The 17,966-nt window shown below is 42.1% G+C and overlaps 1 protein-coding gene across 2 annotated transcripts in view; it reads left to right on the forward strand.

The window, feature by feature from the left end:
• KLHL29 (kelch like family member 29) overlaps positions 1–16,428 on the forward strand; it is a 384,113-nt gene extending 367,685 nt beyond the window's left edge. For both annotated transcript variants that reach the window (XM_083730231.1, XM_083730232.1), the window contains exon 13: positions 16,260–16,428. In XM_083730231.1, coding sequence (XP_083586357.1) covers positions 16,260–16,408 — 149 coding nt within the window. In that variant the 3' untranslated portion in view covers positions 16,409–16,428. The remainder of the gene's footprint in view (positions 1–16,259) is intronic.
• Positions 16,429–17,966: the final 1,538 nt, after the last annotated feature.

Below are 17,966 nucleotides of genomic sequence, written 5' to 3' on the forward strand. Positions count from 1 at the left end.
ATTCCATAGTTTAGCTAAGCACAATTAAAAATCCTTTGATTTGTCTAGAATCTCCCAACATCCAGAATTGTTCATTGGATGATTCTGGGCTCTAGCATTATGAGAGTGAGAGAAAAACTCCCTCCCCTTCTCTTTTCTTCATACCATGCATAATTGTAATGTCTCCTCTTTTTCATACCCTTTCCCCTAAACTACAATGCACCAAATGTTGTGACCTTTCTTCAAAGAGGAGTTGCTCTAGGCCCATGATCACTTTGGTTGCCCTTTTCTGCACATTTTCCAACTCCACAGTATCCCTATTGAGATGTGCTGACCAGAACCGTTCCCAGTGTTCCAAGAGTGTTCGCACCAGGGGACTTTTATAATGGCATTATGACATTGGCAGCTTTATTTTCAATCCCTGCCGACGGATTTTTTTCACAGCAGCTGCACACGGGGTCAACATTTCACAAAGGATGTCTTTGAAGGTTAATGTGATTACAGAAAGCAATGATGGAAACAATTTTATTTTTTGTAAGGTTATGAATCAGGATTATCAATCGGACTAACAAATTTGTGTATATGCAAGCAATGGAGGTCCATGATATTAGCAGTACATATTAACCCGAACTGCAGTTCAGTTAGTGCAATTGGTAGCTCTGCTAGTTACTCCCTGAAGTTTATTGGTTCCTAGTGGGAGAGGTGAAGAAAGCGAACTCAAGTACAGTGGTACCTCAGGTTACATACGCTTCAGGTTACATACGCTTCAGGTTACAGACTCCGCTAACCCAGAAATATTACCACAGGTTAAGAACTTTGCTTCAGGATGAGAACAGAAATCGTGCGGCGGCGCAGCAGCAGCTGGAGGCCCCATTAGCTAAAGTGGTGCTTCAGGTTAAGAACAGTTTCAGGTTAAGAACGGACCTCCGGAACGAATTACGTATTTAACCTGAGGTACCACAGTACGAATATAATATGATTATAACACAAGGTGTTTCCTGAGCTTAAGTAGATGTTACTACTCTTTCCATCCACTCAGACCTTTATGCACAGTAATACTGGAAAATTACATGCTTCCCTTGTTTGAACGCAAGAGCTTCTATATTCTGTTGTACAGTGGTACCTCTGGTTAAGTATTTAATTCGTTCCGGAGGTCCGTTCTTAACCTGAAACTGTTCTTAACCTGAAGACCACTTAACTAATGGGGCCTCCTGCTGCTGTGCCGCCGCCACACGATTTCTGTTCTCATCCTGAAGCAAAGTTCTTAACCTGAGGTACTATCTCTGGGTGAGTGGAGTCTGTAACTTGAAGCGTATGTAACCTGAAGCGTATGTAACTCGAGGTACCACTGTATATAGAAGCCTTTAAAATGCAAAGGTTCTATATACAACAGAATTTAGAAGCTTTTGCGCTCAAACAAGGATAGCATGTGATATTATGCTTCCATGCATAATAATGTTGCTTTCCCCATGAAGGTGGGCTTCCACATTACAATTATGGGAAATACCACATAACTGTTGCTTTCTGCCCCCACCCTCCAATGGCTGTATGAATCAGTCCTCAGAAAAGTTCCAAAGCGTTAAATGGAAGTCCTGAAACTTGTGAACTAAAATAAGCCGTGTCCTTATGTTAACTCTTGTCATCCTTTCTTCGGATGCTGTGGAAGAAGCAATTTGGCGCTTGTTTGTAGCATCGATTTGCGGGTGTAACATTGCCCTTTCTTGTTCCCCGGCTGCTCTTGTTGTTCAGCCTAACGTGACATGACCGGCATATGATGCAGTATGAAACACCCAGCAGGAGGACGTTATCCACTGGCAGTCATGTTTATGTATTACAGCAGTGCAAACAAACCCATTTCCTGGCTCTTTCTGTCACATGCATACAGTGCCACTGTTCATATAATCCACTGAGTGACATTATGAGGTATTCGTGTACTCTGAGCAGACTGGAAAACTGAATGCATTATGCAAAAAAAAGGGGGGGATGTTCTTATTCCTTACCAAAATAATAGAAGAACTGCAGAAATCGACATCTCATTCCCTAGACTCTTTATAGTGTCTAGCAGTTGTCAGCCCATACAGGCTTGGGGGGGGGGGGATACTCTCCAACTGTCCCAAAGTACACTGCAAATTTGCAAATAAATAGCTTTATGCCCTAACAAAAATATGTCAGAACTACAGATAATGAAAGGATATTTATGCTTCCTTGGAATAAAAGTAGCTAATTAGCTAATGTCGGTACAATACTTGGAAGGAGAAAACATTTCAGTGCTGTTGTTGTTTTGCCCAAAGATAAATAAATGTAAGTTGATTTGCATTTAAAAAACAACAGATGGAATACATAGTTTCAATGATCGTCTTCAGAAATTGATCAGACCCTTGTACAGGCAAGGATGACAAACCTCCCACTAGAAATGTGATCGTTGCAATAAAAAAAGAGATCCTAAAGCTATTAGATTATTAGGGAAGGGGTGCTGAATTAAAATACAGCGCAGTGATACTTTCGTTTTGTTCACAAAGCTTCTGCACCAGTTTTGAATGTTTCTTGGAGTTGGCCAAGAGGTAGAAATCCCATTCCCACTGCTGTGGTTATTTGACCGAAAGACACCTGGTATTTTTGGCAGACATTTTGCTTTCCATAGGTTTATATCTTAGAGACATTATGGCATTCTATAGGAGTTCTATGAGCTCTGCTTCCTCTTTTTTCCTTAATTGTGCATGTACCCAATTCCTGGGCTAGAATATTAAATTCACCTGAGCTAATGCTCTCTCTCTCTCTCTCTCTCTCTTTTTTTTTTTTTTTTTTTTTTTTTTTGTATGTAGTGAAGTCTGTTGACTTACTGTTTTCACATAGTATGGAGTCTGCCCGAGATGTTTTCCCCAAAGGGTGACCTAGTAATCTCATTCTTTCAGCATGTCTCCAACTCACAGTTGTTAGCTTCCTCTTAGAATTTTTCTGAGAATACGGTGAGTTACAGTTTGGAGACAGGCTGAAACACAGCAAGACTGAACTTCATCATGAGAGCCAGTGGGTGGGATTCAGCTAAGCTGCCAAATGTGCAGAATGAGTTCTGCTTCTTTTCTGCACAAGCAGACCTCATTCCTAACACAAACCCTATTTAACACTATGTTGAATTCCACTCAATATACACATTGATAATGCTTTAGACATAAACCAAATGCATGTTTCCGTGCATTTCCGTGCGCTGCTCTGGTTCGTCAGAAGCAGCTTAGTCATGCTGACCACATGACCTGGAAGCTGTTTGCGGACAAACGGCGGCTCCTTCGGCCAATAAAGCGAGATGAGCACCGCAACGCCAGAGTCGTCCGCGACTGGACCTAATGGTCAGTGGTCCCTTTACCTTAACCTTTAATTATTGTAAGGTTTGTATTTATTATATTGTACAACAGTCTGGGCTCCCATTGGAAAGAACAGGGAGATAAACAAAAATAAGAACAACAGCCATAGTAATCATTGTATTTTAGACCACTGAGTTTTTACGGGGAGACCAGTGTCAAAGCTCTCCCTTAATCTCAAAGGCCACTGGATGACCTTGAGCTAGGAACTTTTTCCACTTAACCAAACCTACACAGCGTAGTTTTGAGAATCAAAAGGATAAAAACCACAACTGAGAAAAATATTGATTGATCCTGCATTGCACTTGGAGAAACTAAAATGTTTAAAGATGCTTCATATGGCAACGTTTGAGAACTCTTGCCCTAAAAGGTCGCTCTGTTGGATGAATCAGCAGTGGTTGTATGAAAACACTGACTGAGATCTTGGCCTAACCAGCAATCCAGAGCATGGAAAAGGCACATATATCTACACTTTGAGATATAGACGCCATTCTCTTTAACTGAGAACTATAATGAGTTGGCATGCCAGCAAGTGAGATTTTCTTCAGAACCAGCAATAAGTTTGAAATTTATTCTCTTTCTAATCAGTAATCCTAAAACATGTTCCAGCAGTGTGGCAAAAAATTTGAAACACCTATAGAGCTCATATTCCACAAAAGTAGGTATCAGTTTAGAATAAAAAGGTAAAGGTAAAGGGACGTCTGACCATTAGGTCAAGTCGTGACCGACTCTGGGGTTGCAGCACTCATCTCGCTTTATTGGCCGAGGAAACCAGCATATAGCTTCTGGGTCATGTGGCCAGCATGGCTAAGCCGCTTCTGGCGAACCAAAGTAGTGCACGAAAACGCCGTTTACCTTCCCGCCGGAGTGGTACCTATTTATCTACTTGCACTTTGACGTGCTTTCGAACTGCTAGGTTGGCAGGAGCAGGGACCGAGCAATGGGAGCTCACCCCGCAGCGGGGATTTGAACTGCCCACCTACTGATCGGCAAGTCCTAGGCTCTGTGGTTTAACCCACAGCGCCACCCGCATCCCAGTTTAAAACAGGCTATGATAAACATAGACATGGAAATGCACTGTCTTTTAGAGAATTAATGGTGTCAGCAGCTACTGATGATGCTATCAGTTTCACTGGGCATTTACTTTAAGCTTTTATAGCAGAAACATAATTTATTTCCCTAGCTTTATATTTATTTACTTTTCTGAATGGTTCTTTCTTTCCTTCTGTTTTTTAAAAAAGTCTTATCTTAAGTAGAAAAGGAATACTAGAACAAAATCTATGGCATATATTTAACATGCTTTGCATGTATACAGTAAAATTCAAATAAAACCCACATAATAAAAATTATAAAACACAGAACCTAATAAATCAAGATTTTTAAAATAGCGCAACCAAAATCCACACAGATGTTAGCCATTGTCAGGGGTCCTTAAAAAGGGAGGGCCACAGTTGGGGTGGCATATATGATTGATACTAATAGTGTTCTCGGTTATCTATTATTTTTATAGCTGAAACAGCACCATCCTCAAATGGGCAGAATTTTTTTAAGCAGAGGTTGGATGGGCATCTGTCATGGATGCTATAGCCAAGATTCCTGCATTGCAGAGGGTTGGACTAGATGACCCTTGGGGTCCCTTCCAATTCTATGAAGCCCAAGGATTGCAGAAGTACAAAAAAAATCTTGAAGAAATAACTTTGCCAATCGGTTGTGCGTAGTTTCTCCTGTAGATCTCAATGAGAGGAGACATAATACTTCAGTTTTTACGGTCCCAAACTATATAAGGTTTTCTAAGTACAGCAGTACCTCAGGTTACAGGTGATTCAGGTTACAGACTCTGCTAACCCAGAAATAGTACCTTGGGTTAAGAACTTTGCTTCAGGATGAGAACAGAAATCGTGCGGTGGTGGCGCGGCGGCAGCGGGAGGCCCCATTAGCTAAAGTGGTACCTCAGGTTAAGAACAGTTTCAGGTTAAGAACGGACCTCCAGAATGAATTAAGTTCTTAACCCGAGGTACCACTGTATTTTACCAGCACAGGCATCCAAAGCAGTCAATAAACCACTTCTTATGAATCCTATTCACCCCAAGCTACATCATTTTGTACTGTGCGCAGCCCCACATTGAAATAAGTGGTGGCTTGGGTTTGCTCCTGCTCTTCAGGAATGAGAGCAGTTGGCAGAAGACATGCTTAAGCTGAAGACTGGTGTAATGTAAAAGGTGAGCTCACACAGAGAGGAGCGTATTATTGATAATAAAAGACTAGTCCTCATTTCCTGACACCTAAAGCTCCACTCTAGGAAATGTGGCCCTTGTCAGAGTTCCCACTAGTATAACACTTAAATAACATGAAATTGTACAGTAGCATTTCTTGATCCCAGTCTGTTGTGTGGCACTTTCAGTAATTACAGCAAAGGAATGCATTAACGGGTGACTGGCATTCTAGTCTGTAATTCCAGCTTGCCTCTCAGGGGGGTCTTTAGGTATTAAGGGTTGCTGGATCTTACTCTCAACTTTTAAAAAAGGGCAGAGAAGCTGCTAGCCTAAGACATTTGCATTTAGTTCTGATGGTACACTTGGCATTATTTATTTCTTTGATCCCATGGTGGATATTGATGTGTGTTAGAATATGCGGAGAGCTGTGTAAATAGCAGCTTAGATTCCACTGAGAGCTCCAATACCAGGTTTCCTGCGTTTTCCATTACCACTTCATATGAGAGAATTATCTGGCTATTTCTGTGCATGCTCACTATAAATATTCTGTGATGGCAATATAAGCACACTGAACACTCATTGCAACATCTGTCCTGTCCTCTAACTTCTACCCCTAAGCCATCTTATCAACAGTGCAATAGCCCTTGCACAATATTGTGTGCTCATTTGCAATAAATGTTGGAGCCATCATTTGAGCAAGTGCATTTGGGAAACTTGCATCAACATGCATTATAATTCTGCAATAGACAGTCTTCAAATCAGGATCTTAAAAAGGAATATTGGTTCTTAGTGATGGGACTGTATCTTCGAAAATGATACCCTGATGCAACTTTTCCATGTAGTTTAATGAAGCATTCCCATGAAAGCAGGATGTGCTGCTAGAATTAGATAAGCCCTAAACTGCCTTGGTCCAGTATATCTGAAGGAGCGTCTCCACCCCCATCGTTCTACCCGGACACTGAGGTCCAGCGCCGAGGGCCTTCTGGCAGTTCCCTCACTGCGAGAAGCCAAGTTACAGGGAAGCAGGCAGAGGGCCTTCTTGGTAGTGACACCTGCCCTGTGGAACGCCCTCCCACCAGATGTCAAAGAGAGCAACAACTACCAGACTTTTGGAAGACATCTGAAGGCAGCCCTGTTTAGGGAAGCTTTTAATCTTTGATGTACTACAGTATTTTAATATTTTTTGGGAAGCCACCCAGAGTGGCTGGGGAAGCCCAGCCAGATGGGCGGGATATAAATAATAAATTATTATTATTATTATTATTATTATTATTATTATTATTATTAGGCCTCGCAACAAAATGTTGCAGCACAGAATTGCTTCATGTTGAAGATTCCAGCTGCTCTGTTCTGTTTCCCTTCCTCCAGTTTCCTGTTCTTCCCACCAACAGTCAGCCAACATTCAGTGCTCAGTGAGCATTTTCAGTCCTCTTTGGGGTGCTTTTGAGGGGACTTTCCTTCCAGGATGTTTCCCCGAAGATTTTGTTGTTGTTCTGTAAGCTTTAAGGTTTCCCATCCCTCTGATATGTCCCTTGTGTTCATGGATTCTGCAGTTTGGGCTCCATAAGGGCTAGCACTTGGCAAACTGAGGTTGCTTGTTAGCATATACCTGGGATGGGAACCTATGGGCCTCTTGATATTGCTAGGCTACAACTCCCATCATTCCTGACCTTTGGCCATGGTGGCTGCTGCTGCTGGGAGTCTGGCATTATCCAAAAGACTAGGCGTTCTGCATCCCTGGTATGCATGATGATAGACACAACAAAATTGCTATGATCTCCCCAACTCCCATTACCCTTCACTTTCTGTATCACAGGTGGGGAACAACTTTCATCAGGCGGGTCTGATTAAAAAGCGGCCTGCTCTCTGTGGGCTGTCATTCATACCATCAGAATTCCTGATCCCTATGGAAAGCAGTGGGGCTTGCATTTGTCACTGGATTTAGACACTCGTGCTCTCCTGATTTCTCATTGGCAGCTGGGGCTTTACCTGTGCTGTCCATGATGTGGACATGGCTGCACAAAAACATCAGACCACATTAAGACAGCATCCAAGGCCAAATTTGACCCATGGACCAGTCTTTTGCCACTGCTGTTCTATATTATTGGCCCGAGCAGGGTGGAGACAGGTACACTCTATTCATTATACAACAATACCAGGGAATGTAGAAATACAGTTTCACATACAAAAGTGAGGTGTCCAGATGGTTAGGGTGTGTAATTATAATTGTTCTGTACTTTCTCTTAGCTTTCAGTTCAGCAAATCATGCACTATTCCTGCCTTGAGAGTTTTCCCCATACTTCAGAAACAAGAATTCGATCAACCCTAAATTCACCGGTATCTGCTCTTCTAGCTACTCTTCTACTTTCCACTGTGAGGGATGAATTTCACCTGAGTGACACCTGAGTGATAATTACCATCCTTGTAACCATCTTTGCCTTTCCAATTCAACAGCAGTGATTCATTATTATGTTATGCACAGAGTATTTTTTTGAAAAAGAAGGAAAGTGCACTTTGTGTTTTGGTAGCTCCTGCCTTACTCCTACCAAATGCACTATAAGGTAGATAAGGGAAACGGGCAGTGCAAAAATTCCGTGCAGAAAAGGGGAGATCCAGAAACTGAGAGGTTTATTTTGTACCTCTTTAAAAGGTAGTAATTTCTTGGGCTCACCTATGCTGCCACTGCCACTCCTGGCCTGGACAGTGGTTTGTTGCTGAGCGATATGTTCAAAGTTAATCAAAGAAAGCTGATGCCATTAGAAAATTGCTAGCATTGTCATGCTTTCGTGTTCCACATTTTTAAAAAAGACTGGTTCCTTGAATTTTACCTTTTAGCATTCATGCTTTCAAAAAAAAAAAATCCCATTTCCTCGTGGTGTTCTCTTCTAAGGCTTCTCTTCCTTATTTTGTTGTGTTTCTCTGGAAGCCCCTTGACTGCCTTGTGTATAATTCTTTGGGGGGGGGACAGTCGATATGGTTCAGTAAACAAAGTATTCCAGATGGGATTTACAATAATAGACTTCCGCATTAAAACACACACAAATAACATTATGAATGCTAGTAATATGGAGGGCTTACGTTGTTGATGCTTTTTTGTTTTAAGCCTCTGGGTCATTTTCTATTCCCTTAAATTGCAGAAAACCAGGCAGCACACTCGCTCTTCAAATGGGAGAGGAAGGTGGAAGTGAATAAACAGCTCCCCTTCTTAGTGCGCAGATAGTATTGACTCCTGGTCTGATTGTTTGCTTCTCCTGCTTCCATTCCTGGGGGGCGGTTTGCTATGCACCTTCATTGCTGGAATGCCCCACCCATTTGTCTGACGCTGGGTGCTCCCTTTGCAAGAGGCTTTTAGCTGGTCTCTCTTGAGTCTTGGCTTCAGTGAGCAGCCAGAGCTCTTGCCAGCTGCCTGAAATCCTAGAAGCACTTACTAATTATCCTATTTGCAGTTCATTCCTCTCTTAGCTATGCTAGGAATTGGGCTGCCGTCCCACAGTTAGTAGCCAGGGTCATCTTACCCCCATTACTGTCGGTTGTTTGGCTAGGGTTGTCTTACGATTCCATCCGGCCTCCAGGCAGATATGGAGTCACTTTTCTGCATTTCCTCTTTATTATAGGTTTCTTTCATATAAATATAATACTTGGGTGTCGTGGAGCTCCCTAACTGTTGACATCAGGCAGGTGCCTACACAACACTTCTCAGCACCTGCTAAAAACATTTTTGTTTTGACAAGTCTGTCTGATATGTAGAACGCTAGCATGTGCTTTAATCTTTTCTCTTCTTTTTTGAGCTCACAGTTGATTTTAATTTTTTTTAATGTTTCGAAGTTGGTTTTTGACTGCTTTTGCTGATAATCTCATTGTTAATGTTCTTTTTTCTAAACCGCTTTGAGGTTTTGCTTTGTTTTTGCAAACAGATTTTCATAATTAATTAATTAATTAATTAATAATAACGGTCCATCACAGAATGGTTATATCGTTACACGTCACCCCAATTTCCACCAAGCGACTTCGTAAGATTCCCGGGGCTCCAGGCACTCACCTAGGTCTTATTTACACATGGGACGCGGGTGGCGCTGTGGGTTAAACCACTGAGCCTAGGACTTGCCGATCAGAAGGTCGGCGGTTCGTATCCCATGACGGGGTGAGTTCCCGTTGTTCAGTCCCAGCTCCTGCCAACCTAGCAGTTCGAAAGCAGCTCAAAGTGCAAGTAGATAAATAGGTACTGCTCCAGCGGGAAGGTAAACGGCGTTTCCGTGCGCTGCTCTGGTCCACCAGAAGCGGCTTAGTCATGCTGGCCACATGACCCGGAAGCTGTACGCTGGCTCCCTCGGCCAGTAAAGCAAGATGAGCGCCACAACCCCAGAGTCAGTCACGACTGGACCTAATGGTCAGGGGTCCCTTTACCTATTTACACATTTTTACATCTAAAGTCTTCAGTGAAGAGAGTTCAGAGAATTACATCTCAAGAGAGGCTTGTTCCCCCAGCGGTGCAGCACTGGATTCCAAAGGCATCCTGAGCACCATCTCCATGCCTCTGTCCCAGGCTGCCAAGAGGATCCTGTCCCTGTATAACCTCTGCCTGGATTTCCTCTTCCAGCCTTCTCCTTTCCAAAGACCTTTGCCGGGGGGGGGGGATCCAAGTCTCAAGTAAAATGACAGAGACCCTTCCCTGTTTCCCCATTTCATAGGAACTGAAGTCCTAAACCTTTCTCCTCCCACAGCAACCATGGGAACTGAGAGCCAGTGTGGTGTAGTGGTTAAGAGCGGTAGTCTTGTAATCTGGGGAACCGGGTTTGAGTCTCCGCTCCTCCACATGCACCTTGGGCCAGTCACACTTATTTGAAGCCTCTCAGTCTCACTCACCTCACAGAGTGTTTGTTGTGGGGGAGGAAGGGAAAGGAGATTGTTAGCCGCTTTGAGACTCCTGAAGGGGAGTGAAAGGCGGGATATCAAATCCAAACTCTTCTTCTTCTTCTTCTCTCTGTACTGGGAAGTTGTTGCTTTGATGATGGTTTTCATTGATGGGTTAATGACTTGCTCCCAGCACCTTTAGTCGTTCTTAGTCATTCTTAAGGCGAAGCCCTAACCTGGAAAAGAAGCTTATCTGGTATTTTTTTCACTGGTCTGGCATCTTCCCATCAATACCCCCAATATTATCTGAATTCTACCATTTATTAATTTCTAACATGCACGAACTCTAGCAGGTATGGGTACCCTTGCACCCCCAAAGTCTTGTTACCCCAGATCTGTATCTGTGTCAGGAGACAGAGAGAAAAGGAGTCGAATCCAGACTTAGCCAATGGGATTCATTGTCATGCTGACACAATATTCTGTCTGTGTTTCTGTCCCTGCAAGCATTCCTGCTTGCCAAAACAAACGATCTCCCCTCTCTTCCCACTGCAGGCTATTCTGGAGTTTCTCTCAACCCTCCAGAGCAGATATTTCGGGTTGTGCAGAGTGCTTACTTTTGGATGCATTGGAGGGATAATCAGCATAATCCTCTTTAAACAATTTCCATTGTAAATGTCGGGGCAGTTCAGATTATTTACTTTAAACAGAGAGAGTCGCAGCAATGATTTAGTAAAAGCAATCTATGAAAGTAGAAAACTGATTGGGGGGAAAAGCTTGTTGAAATTCCTTCACTTGGCTCCCAAAGCTCAAAACCAACTTGACACCAGTGGGAAATGCTTTGTAGGGCTTCAGCTCCCTAAACCTTACACTTTGACACAATGGTTATTGCCTATTGACAATTAGGAACCTGACGCAATACTTCCCAGCTGAATGCCTAAAATAACAGAAGGGCTAAGTAAAGGGTTAAGTCTGGATTGAGGGGCCCTGATTTGTGTTCCAATTCACTCCCTCGCCCTCTTGTTCAGGGGCAGTAATAAAGATGTATAATTTGTTGGGAGGGCAACTTAAGATAGATACTGCAAAGCCTTTTAATATTAATGTGCCTTACATTGTAACCCCATACTCAGAAGTAGGTCCCGTAGGGTTCCATGGGGCTTTCTCCCAGGAAAGTGGGCATAATTTCGTGAAGAAATTAAAAATAGGATAGTCCCATCACAATAGCCAAAAAAAAAAAAAGAAGGAAAAATGTGCTGTCTTTCTGGCCCTGCTCACTTTTTTTTTTTTTTTTGCAATCTAAAAGTCCTGACCAGAGGTCATTTTATAAACTATTCTTCCTTCCTAAAAGCAAGAAGTGAGATTTCATTCCCTCTCACTGTTTCCTAAGAAATTTCTTCAAGAGAGCTGAAATTGGGGGAAGCACATGGGCTGAACATTAGAAACAGTTATAGGATATCCAGACCAGCATAATGCTAGCTCTCTACAAAGGAATCAGAGAACCCATGCTAACTGCTTATAAGAAATGAAAGCAAAATTCTGCTATTAAAACACCAAAGGGAGATGTTCTTTCTTTTATACAACAAAGGCATATGAAGGCAGGGAATTGGCCTCCTGAGGAGTTATTGTTTCTGCCTTGAGGTAGCCCAGAAGAATATCCCTGTGGACTTTTGAGGTTAAGTTTCAAGATTTCTTTTGTTAGATTAATGTGTCTTCCAAAAAGTCGTGTTAGCTCAAAAGAGTCTGTGAAAATGTGATCAGCATACGAGGAGGGTTCACACATGAGAGAGCTCTTTGTGTCAATAACAAAAACAGACATAGGCAGTTTTGATTTCCGCAAGAAAGAATGGGATACTCAGAAGACTGTCAAATTTTAGTCATGGTGTAGTTGAGGGGGGAAAACACCATCTACTTGCTTTTTATCTTTTTGGTGATTCAATCCCTGTTTATCTTTTTAAGGAATCACACAGCGTTCTCCTCATTGATGTTTTTATGCTTTTGATTTACGTGTTCTGTGTGTAGTTTATCTAGCAGTGGGCTCTTGTCTTTTGTAATTTCTCTCCCTCCATACAGTCCTGTGAGGAGGGAGATTGGTGTTGAGTGATACACAAAATATTATCTTTCTCGCACATGCCCAGAGATGTAACGTCACCTGGAGACTGAAATTTGAAATACCCAAGTCCATCTTTGCCAAAGCATGACTTACTCCTAAATCTAATATATGAGTGATGTGCATCATGTTCTCACATATACCTTGACTTAAGTGAGAAGCAAATGGAAGTCTAGTTTAGAAAAACAGCTTCATGTATGTGTACATTAGACATGGGACATCTGTGGCTGGAGCTGATAGGAATTTTAGTCCAGCAATGACCATAGGGCCACAGCTTCCATACCCTGCCATACTGTGTTTATTCAAATCTAATGCTCACCATTTTTTGGCCAAATTACATTGCATAAATTGAGGTGCGCATTAGAGTCAATAGAAGATTTACATTTGCCATCTAATACTTTTTTTGGTTTCAAGGTTCTGAAAAATTGAAGTGCGCATTAGATTTGATGGTGCATTAGACGCAAGTAAATACGGTACATGGTGTGCTTACCACGTCCTCAGATGTATTTCTTAATGGTTTGCGCTTTGTAAGATGATTTATGGTGGACAGCAGCCATTCTCTTCTTAAAGTACAGTGGTATCTCTGGTTATGTACTTAATTCATTCCGGAGGTCCGTTCTTAACCTGAAACTGTTCTTAACCTGAAGCACCACTTTAGCTAATGGGGCCTGCCACTGCCACTGTGCTGCTGCTGCACGATTTCTGTTCTCATCCTGAAGCAAAGTTCTTAACCCAAGGTAATATTTCTGGGTTAGCGGAGTCTGTAACCTGAAACGTATGTAACCTGAAGTGCATGTAACCTGAGGTACCACTGTAATTGGATCAGTTTGCATTAAGAAACACAAGGGAAAACATATCATTAGAACGAGGCAGCTGCCGGAAGGTAGCGTGTGACGTTGAGAGGTTGGAGGACAGACCTGTGCGTGCATTTGGCCTCTTCCTGTCACCCCTTAAGCCAGGGGTCGGCAAGGTTCTGGGGGCAGCTCGGGGGCTGGTTAAACTTTGGTTACCAGATTTTTTTCGATGAATTCAGGGGCACTGATGTGGGGACTGATGTGTAAATCCGGAGACTGGTCTGGTAACCTTAGGTTAAACGGCCCCCATGGGCCATGTGGCCCATGGGCCTTAGGTTGCTGACCCTGCCTTAAGCTATCCTGCAGTCATTGGATGTGATGGAGGATGCTGTCCTGCCTCTAGTGTTGAAGTCAAGATTCAGTTCTCAAGTCTGGCTGGCCTCTGTACCTGGAATACGAGAGGACCACCACCTTGACTTTGCCTTGGGCAACAAAATGCCTTGGACTAGCCTTGCATATATAGATTATGTACATTACGTACATCCTCTTACACACCACGCTGAAACAAACCCGAGTTGAAATTTGGTTTCCTTGCTATCAAAATTCTGGGTCTTCAAGTTGCAGACTTAAGTCTCAAAAGGAGTAAATGGGATCTGGTGCCTGGAGAAGACAGGAGTCATGGATTTCTGCGCCCTGCAGTGCTTTCTGTCTCACTTCGAGGCATATGTTCCTCATTCTCTGATTGTCCTGGTCCCACCCAGAACAGCTCACACTACCTCTTCTTTCCATCCCTCTACCTTTGCAGTCCTTGCCAAAATACTCTAAATAAGCCTAAATATTGGCAACCATAGCAGACTGTGCATATCATTATTATGATGCAGAGTTGCATCGTTGGCACTGAGCATGAGACTTTAAACTTTACTAGCAGAAAAAGATGGATTTATTGGGTGGTGGTTAGTGCAGTCTACTCTAATGTGATGACCTGCTCCAGCAGTTGGTAGTAGTAATAGTAAGAAGAAGAATTTATTATTTATACCCTGCCCATCTGGCTGTGTTTCCCCAGCCACTCTGGGCGGCTTCCAACAAAGATTAAAAATACATTAAAACATCAGTCATTAAAAACTTCCCTAAATAATCATACTTTACCTAAATAAAGGGAAAGAGACTTGCCATTGTTGCTCTCCCAGACATTTGCCTTTTGCTGCTGTCAGATAGGGGAGTCAGCTGAATGCCATCTAGCCCTCCCCTCCAGACTGTATTTTAAGAGTGCAGCAAGATTAATACCAGAAACGTTTTTGTCGGCTTTTCGTATTGCTTTGAATTTTTGTACTTTAGCCTAGATGGTTTCTTTTTCGTGATGTTGAATTTATTGTTTGTTTGCTAAATTGTTTATTTTTTGTTACTTTGAATTTAGTGAGATTTTCAGTATTTTGTGTATTTATATTTCCAGTGTTCTCTATTTTGATGTTTTGAGGGTTTGCTGTAAGCCGCTTTGAGCACAACTCATTGTGCAAAAGTGGCATATACATATAATCAATCAATCGCATGTTGATGGGCTACACTCCTCAACCACTGACCATGCTGCCTTAGATACATGGGAGTTGTACTTCAAAACATCTGGAAGTTACCAGGTTGGGGAAGACTTGCTTTAGTGTATACTGAGCCCTACCATAATTTATATAGAAAGGATACTGGACATAAAGCTATCTTTGGAGCATAGAAAAACCCAATGTGAATCCATGGAAATGCATTCTGCTCTCACCTTACTGCATTGCAAGCAGCGGGGAGCCAGTTTCCAGTGTGTACATGTGTCTTCACATTAAATGAATAAGTCACTAGAGAAAGAGCTTGGAAAGCTCTCTGTGTTCGTTTACTGTTCTGGTGCATATGCTGTAAGGACAGATGGTTTGGATTAAGAAATAATTTAGTGTTCCTGACTTAGATACCTCTTAGAAATTCTGGTGGTGATTTATTGGCATTAAACTGCTGCACCCCTAGAAAGAAACCTTAGCAGAAACATATTCATTACAGACTTCTCAGACCCTTCCAGATGGAAGTTTCAAGTGTGGTCAGACGTTGAGCTTTAAAGAATGATGAATCGATGGAGGTCAATGAGTGGAGGCTGGAGAGCGACATCAGCTGCCTCCTCCACATGCTCACTTTTAGAAGGATGCACACATGAAAGTCCCTATTTCAGGTGAATCTTTAAGCAGAACTTGTGCTTGTACATCCGTCCTGCTCCCCCATCCATGCATTCACTTTGACACAGATGAATACGTTGATCAACCAAAGATGTCTTAGCCCAGCTTTCACCAAACTGATGTCCTCCAGATGTTTCAAACTGCATCTCCCATTAGCTGTTGCCAGCACAGCTGCTCTGGCTGGCTGTTCTTGTCTGCTGAGCTCTCAGTGTGCGGGGGAAAATAGAGGTTAAAAATTGTGCCTTGGGTGGGATGAGAAAGCAGATATAGACTCGCCTATAGGCAAAGGATGGAATATCCAAAATAAACACTATTTTCAACCAAAGAAGACTTCTGTATGAATCTGCTGCTTGGGAATTAATAATGTTATATTGAAATGTGCTGCAGTTTTGAAACAATTTGACATGCTCGTTTAAGCTGCAAAGAAGTGCTTTCAAAGGACCATACTTAGGTGAGGAATATGTTGAAGACAAGAATGTGTAATTTTAGATGGGAAGGGGGAAATGATCCTGGATTGCAGGCTGGTGTGTGCTAGGAATGGGAAAGACCAATCAACTTTTAAAAGTGCCTTTGAGAAGTTTAGGAGTGAAGAACAAAAACAGCAACGAAGGCAACAAAAATACTTCCTCATTTTTCTTTCTCTGGCCTTGGAGGTTTCAAGAAACGTGACTTATCTATAAATAAGGGGAATTTATAAATAAAAAAAAGTGATTCTTTCGCCAAGCTTGTAAACTGATCTCCGTGTTGCTTTCCGTTGACAGATAACAAATATGCTCCTGCAGTCACTCTCAATGGTTTCATCTTTATTCTTGGAGGAGCTTATGCACGAGCGACCACCATCTATGACCCAGAAAAAGGCAATATCAAAGCAGGCCCCAACATGAACCACTCCAGGCAGTTCTGCAGGTGAGACCAAACACAAACACACAAACAATTGAATTACCAGCACCTCAATATGTTTTTTTCTTCTGGAGGAAATGATTACGTTAAAGTGGGAATGGAAGTGCATGTGTGTTTAAGACTAATAGAAATATTACCTGGCCATGCATCACTCTAAATCATTTCCCTTGGTATCTAAACATCAAGATCTCTCTGGTGTGAGACTGACAGGCCCTCTTATGTACAGTGGTGCCTTGGTTTATGAACTTAATCCGTTCCGGAAGTCCGTTCTTAAACCAAAGCGCTCTTGAACCAAGGCGTGCTTTCCCATAGCAATGGGGGACTCAATTTACAAATGGAACACACTCAACAGGAAGCGGAGCATATTCTTATTCCAAGGCAAAGTTCACAAACCAAAACACCTACTTCTTTAGTTTGCAGCATTCTTAATCCAAGTTGTTCATAAACTAAGCTGTTCTTAAACCAAGGTACCACTGTAGTGTATACTTAAGAACTGGAATGGTCTGGAGGCCAGACTTGGGTGTGCATGTGTTTTGTCCAAATCTGAAACACGGCTAGTGATACCCACGTTATAGGGGTTAGCATAAGATGGACACACATTAACCAAGTGTTGCTTCTTATAAAAATCACTCTATAGTGGTTAACCAAAATGACTGCAGGTGAAGCTCTATCTGGAAGCAGAGGAGGACTGTGAAGGCTGAAGGAAGCTTTGCGAATTACATATAAGTCGCGAGCTTATCTTGCTTACCCATGTTATGCACCAAAATGCCCTGGAGGACATCTAGGATGTTTAGAAAATCGGGGGAAATGCTGCTTAAAGATTAACATGAGAAGCATCGATTAAATTCAGATAAACAAAGTTCCAGTGATGTGCATTCTGCAAAATTTGTGACGGCAGGTTTGTGTTTGGGACCAAGGACAAAACACACTTTTTTCATGGAACCTGTAGAATCTCACATTAAATGTGAGCAAGGCAGAAGAAAGTGTTAAGGTTTTGTCCCATGCTTAACACTTGCATCAAAGCTGTGAATGCGGCTTTAATGCAAGCACATCACTGATCTCATGGATTGCTGTTTATGTCCCAGCATGTCAGAGAAAGATGAAATCTGGCATCCCTGTTGTTCAATGGCAGGGCAAGAGCCAGTTTGTTCTCTGGACAGCTCAGAGCTGATTCTCATTTAGGATTAATTTCCCATCTGGCAGGCATAGGCAATCTCTGCTTTGTTACAAATTGCAATTATTATTATTTGCCTTTTGTTCCAACTGTCTTAAACTTTTTCCCTTTTTAACCTATGTGTATGTAAGCCAATTAATTTAGTAGACATTTCATTAATCTGGTAAAGTGAGCTTTAATCCACAAAATCCACAATACATGTGCATTAAGTCTTTGGAATGGGGTTATAACATTTTTATACATCATAAACTGCATATGTATAAAATTAGACATGCTTATAACACTATTTGATTATTAATTTTTATACATACTCAATATTAAAACCAGAAAACTTGATTATTTACGCCAATAGAGCTTTCCCACAAAATGATCACTTTGTACAAGAACAAATGGT

Source organism: Podarcis gaigeae, assembly GCF_964106915.1.
Source record: "Podarcis gaigeae genome assembly, chromosome: 3".
Classification (NCBI taxonomy): Eukaryota; Metazoa; Chordata; class Lepidosauria; order Squamata; family Lacertidae; genus Podarcis; species Podarcis gaigeae.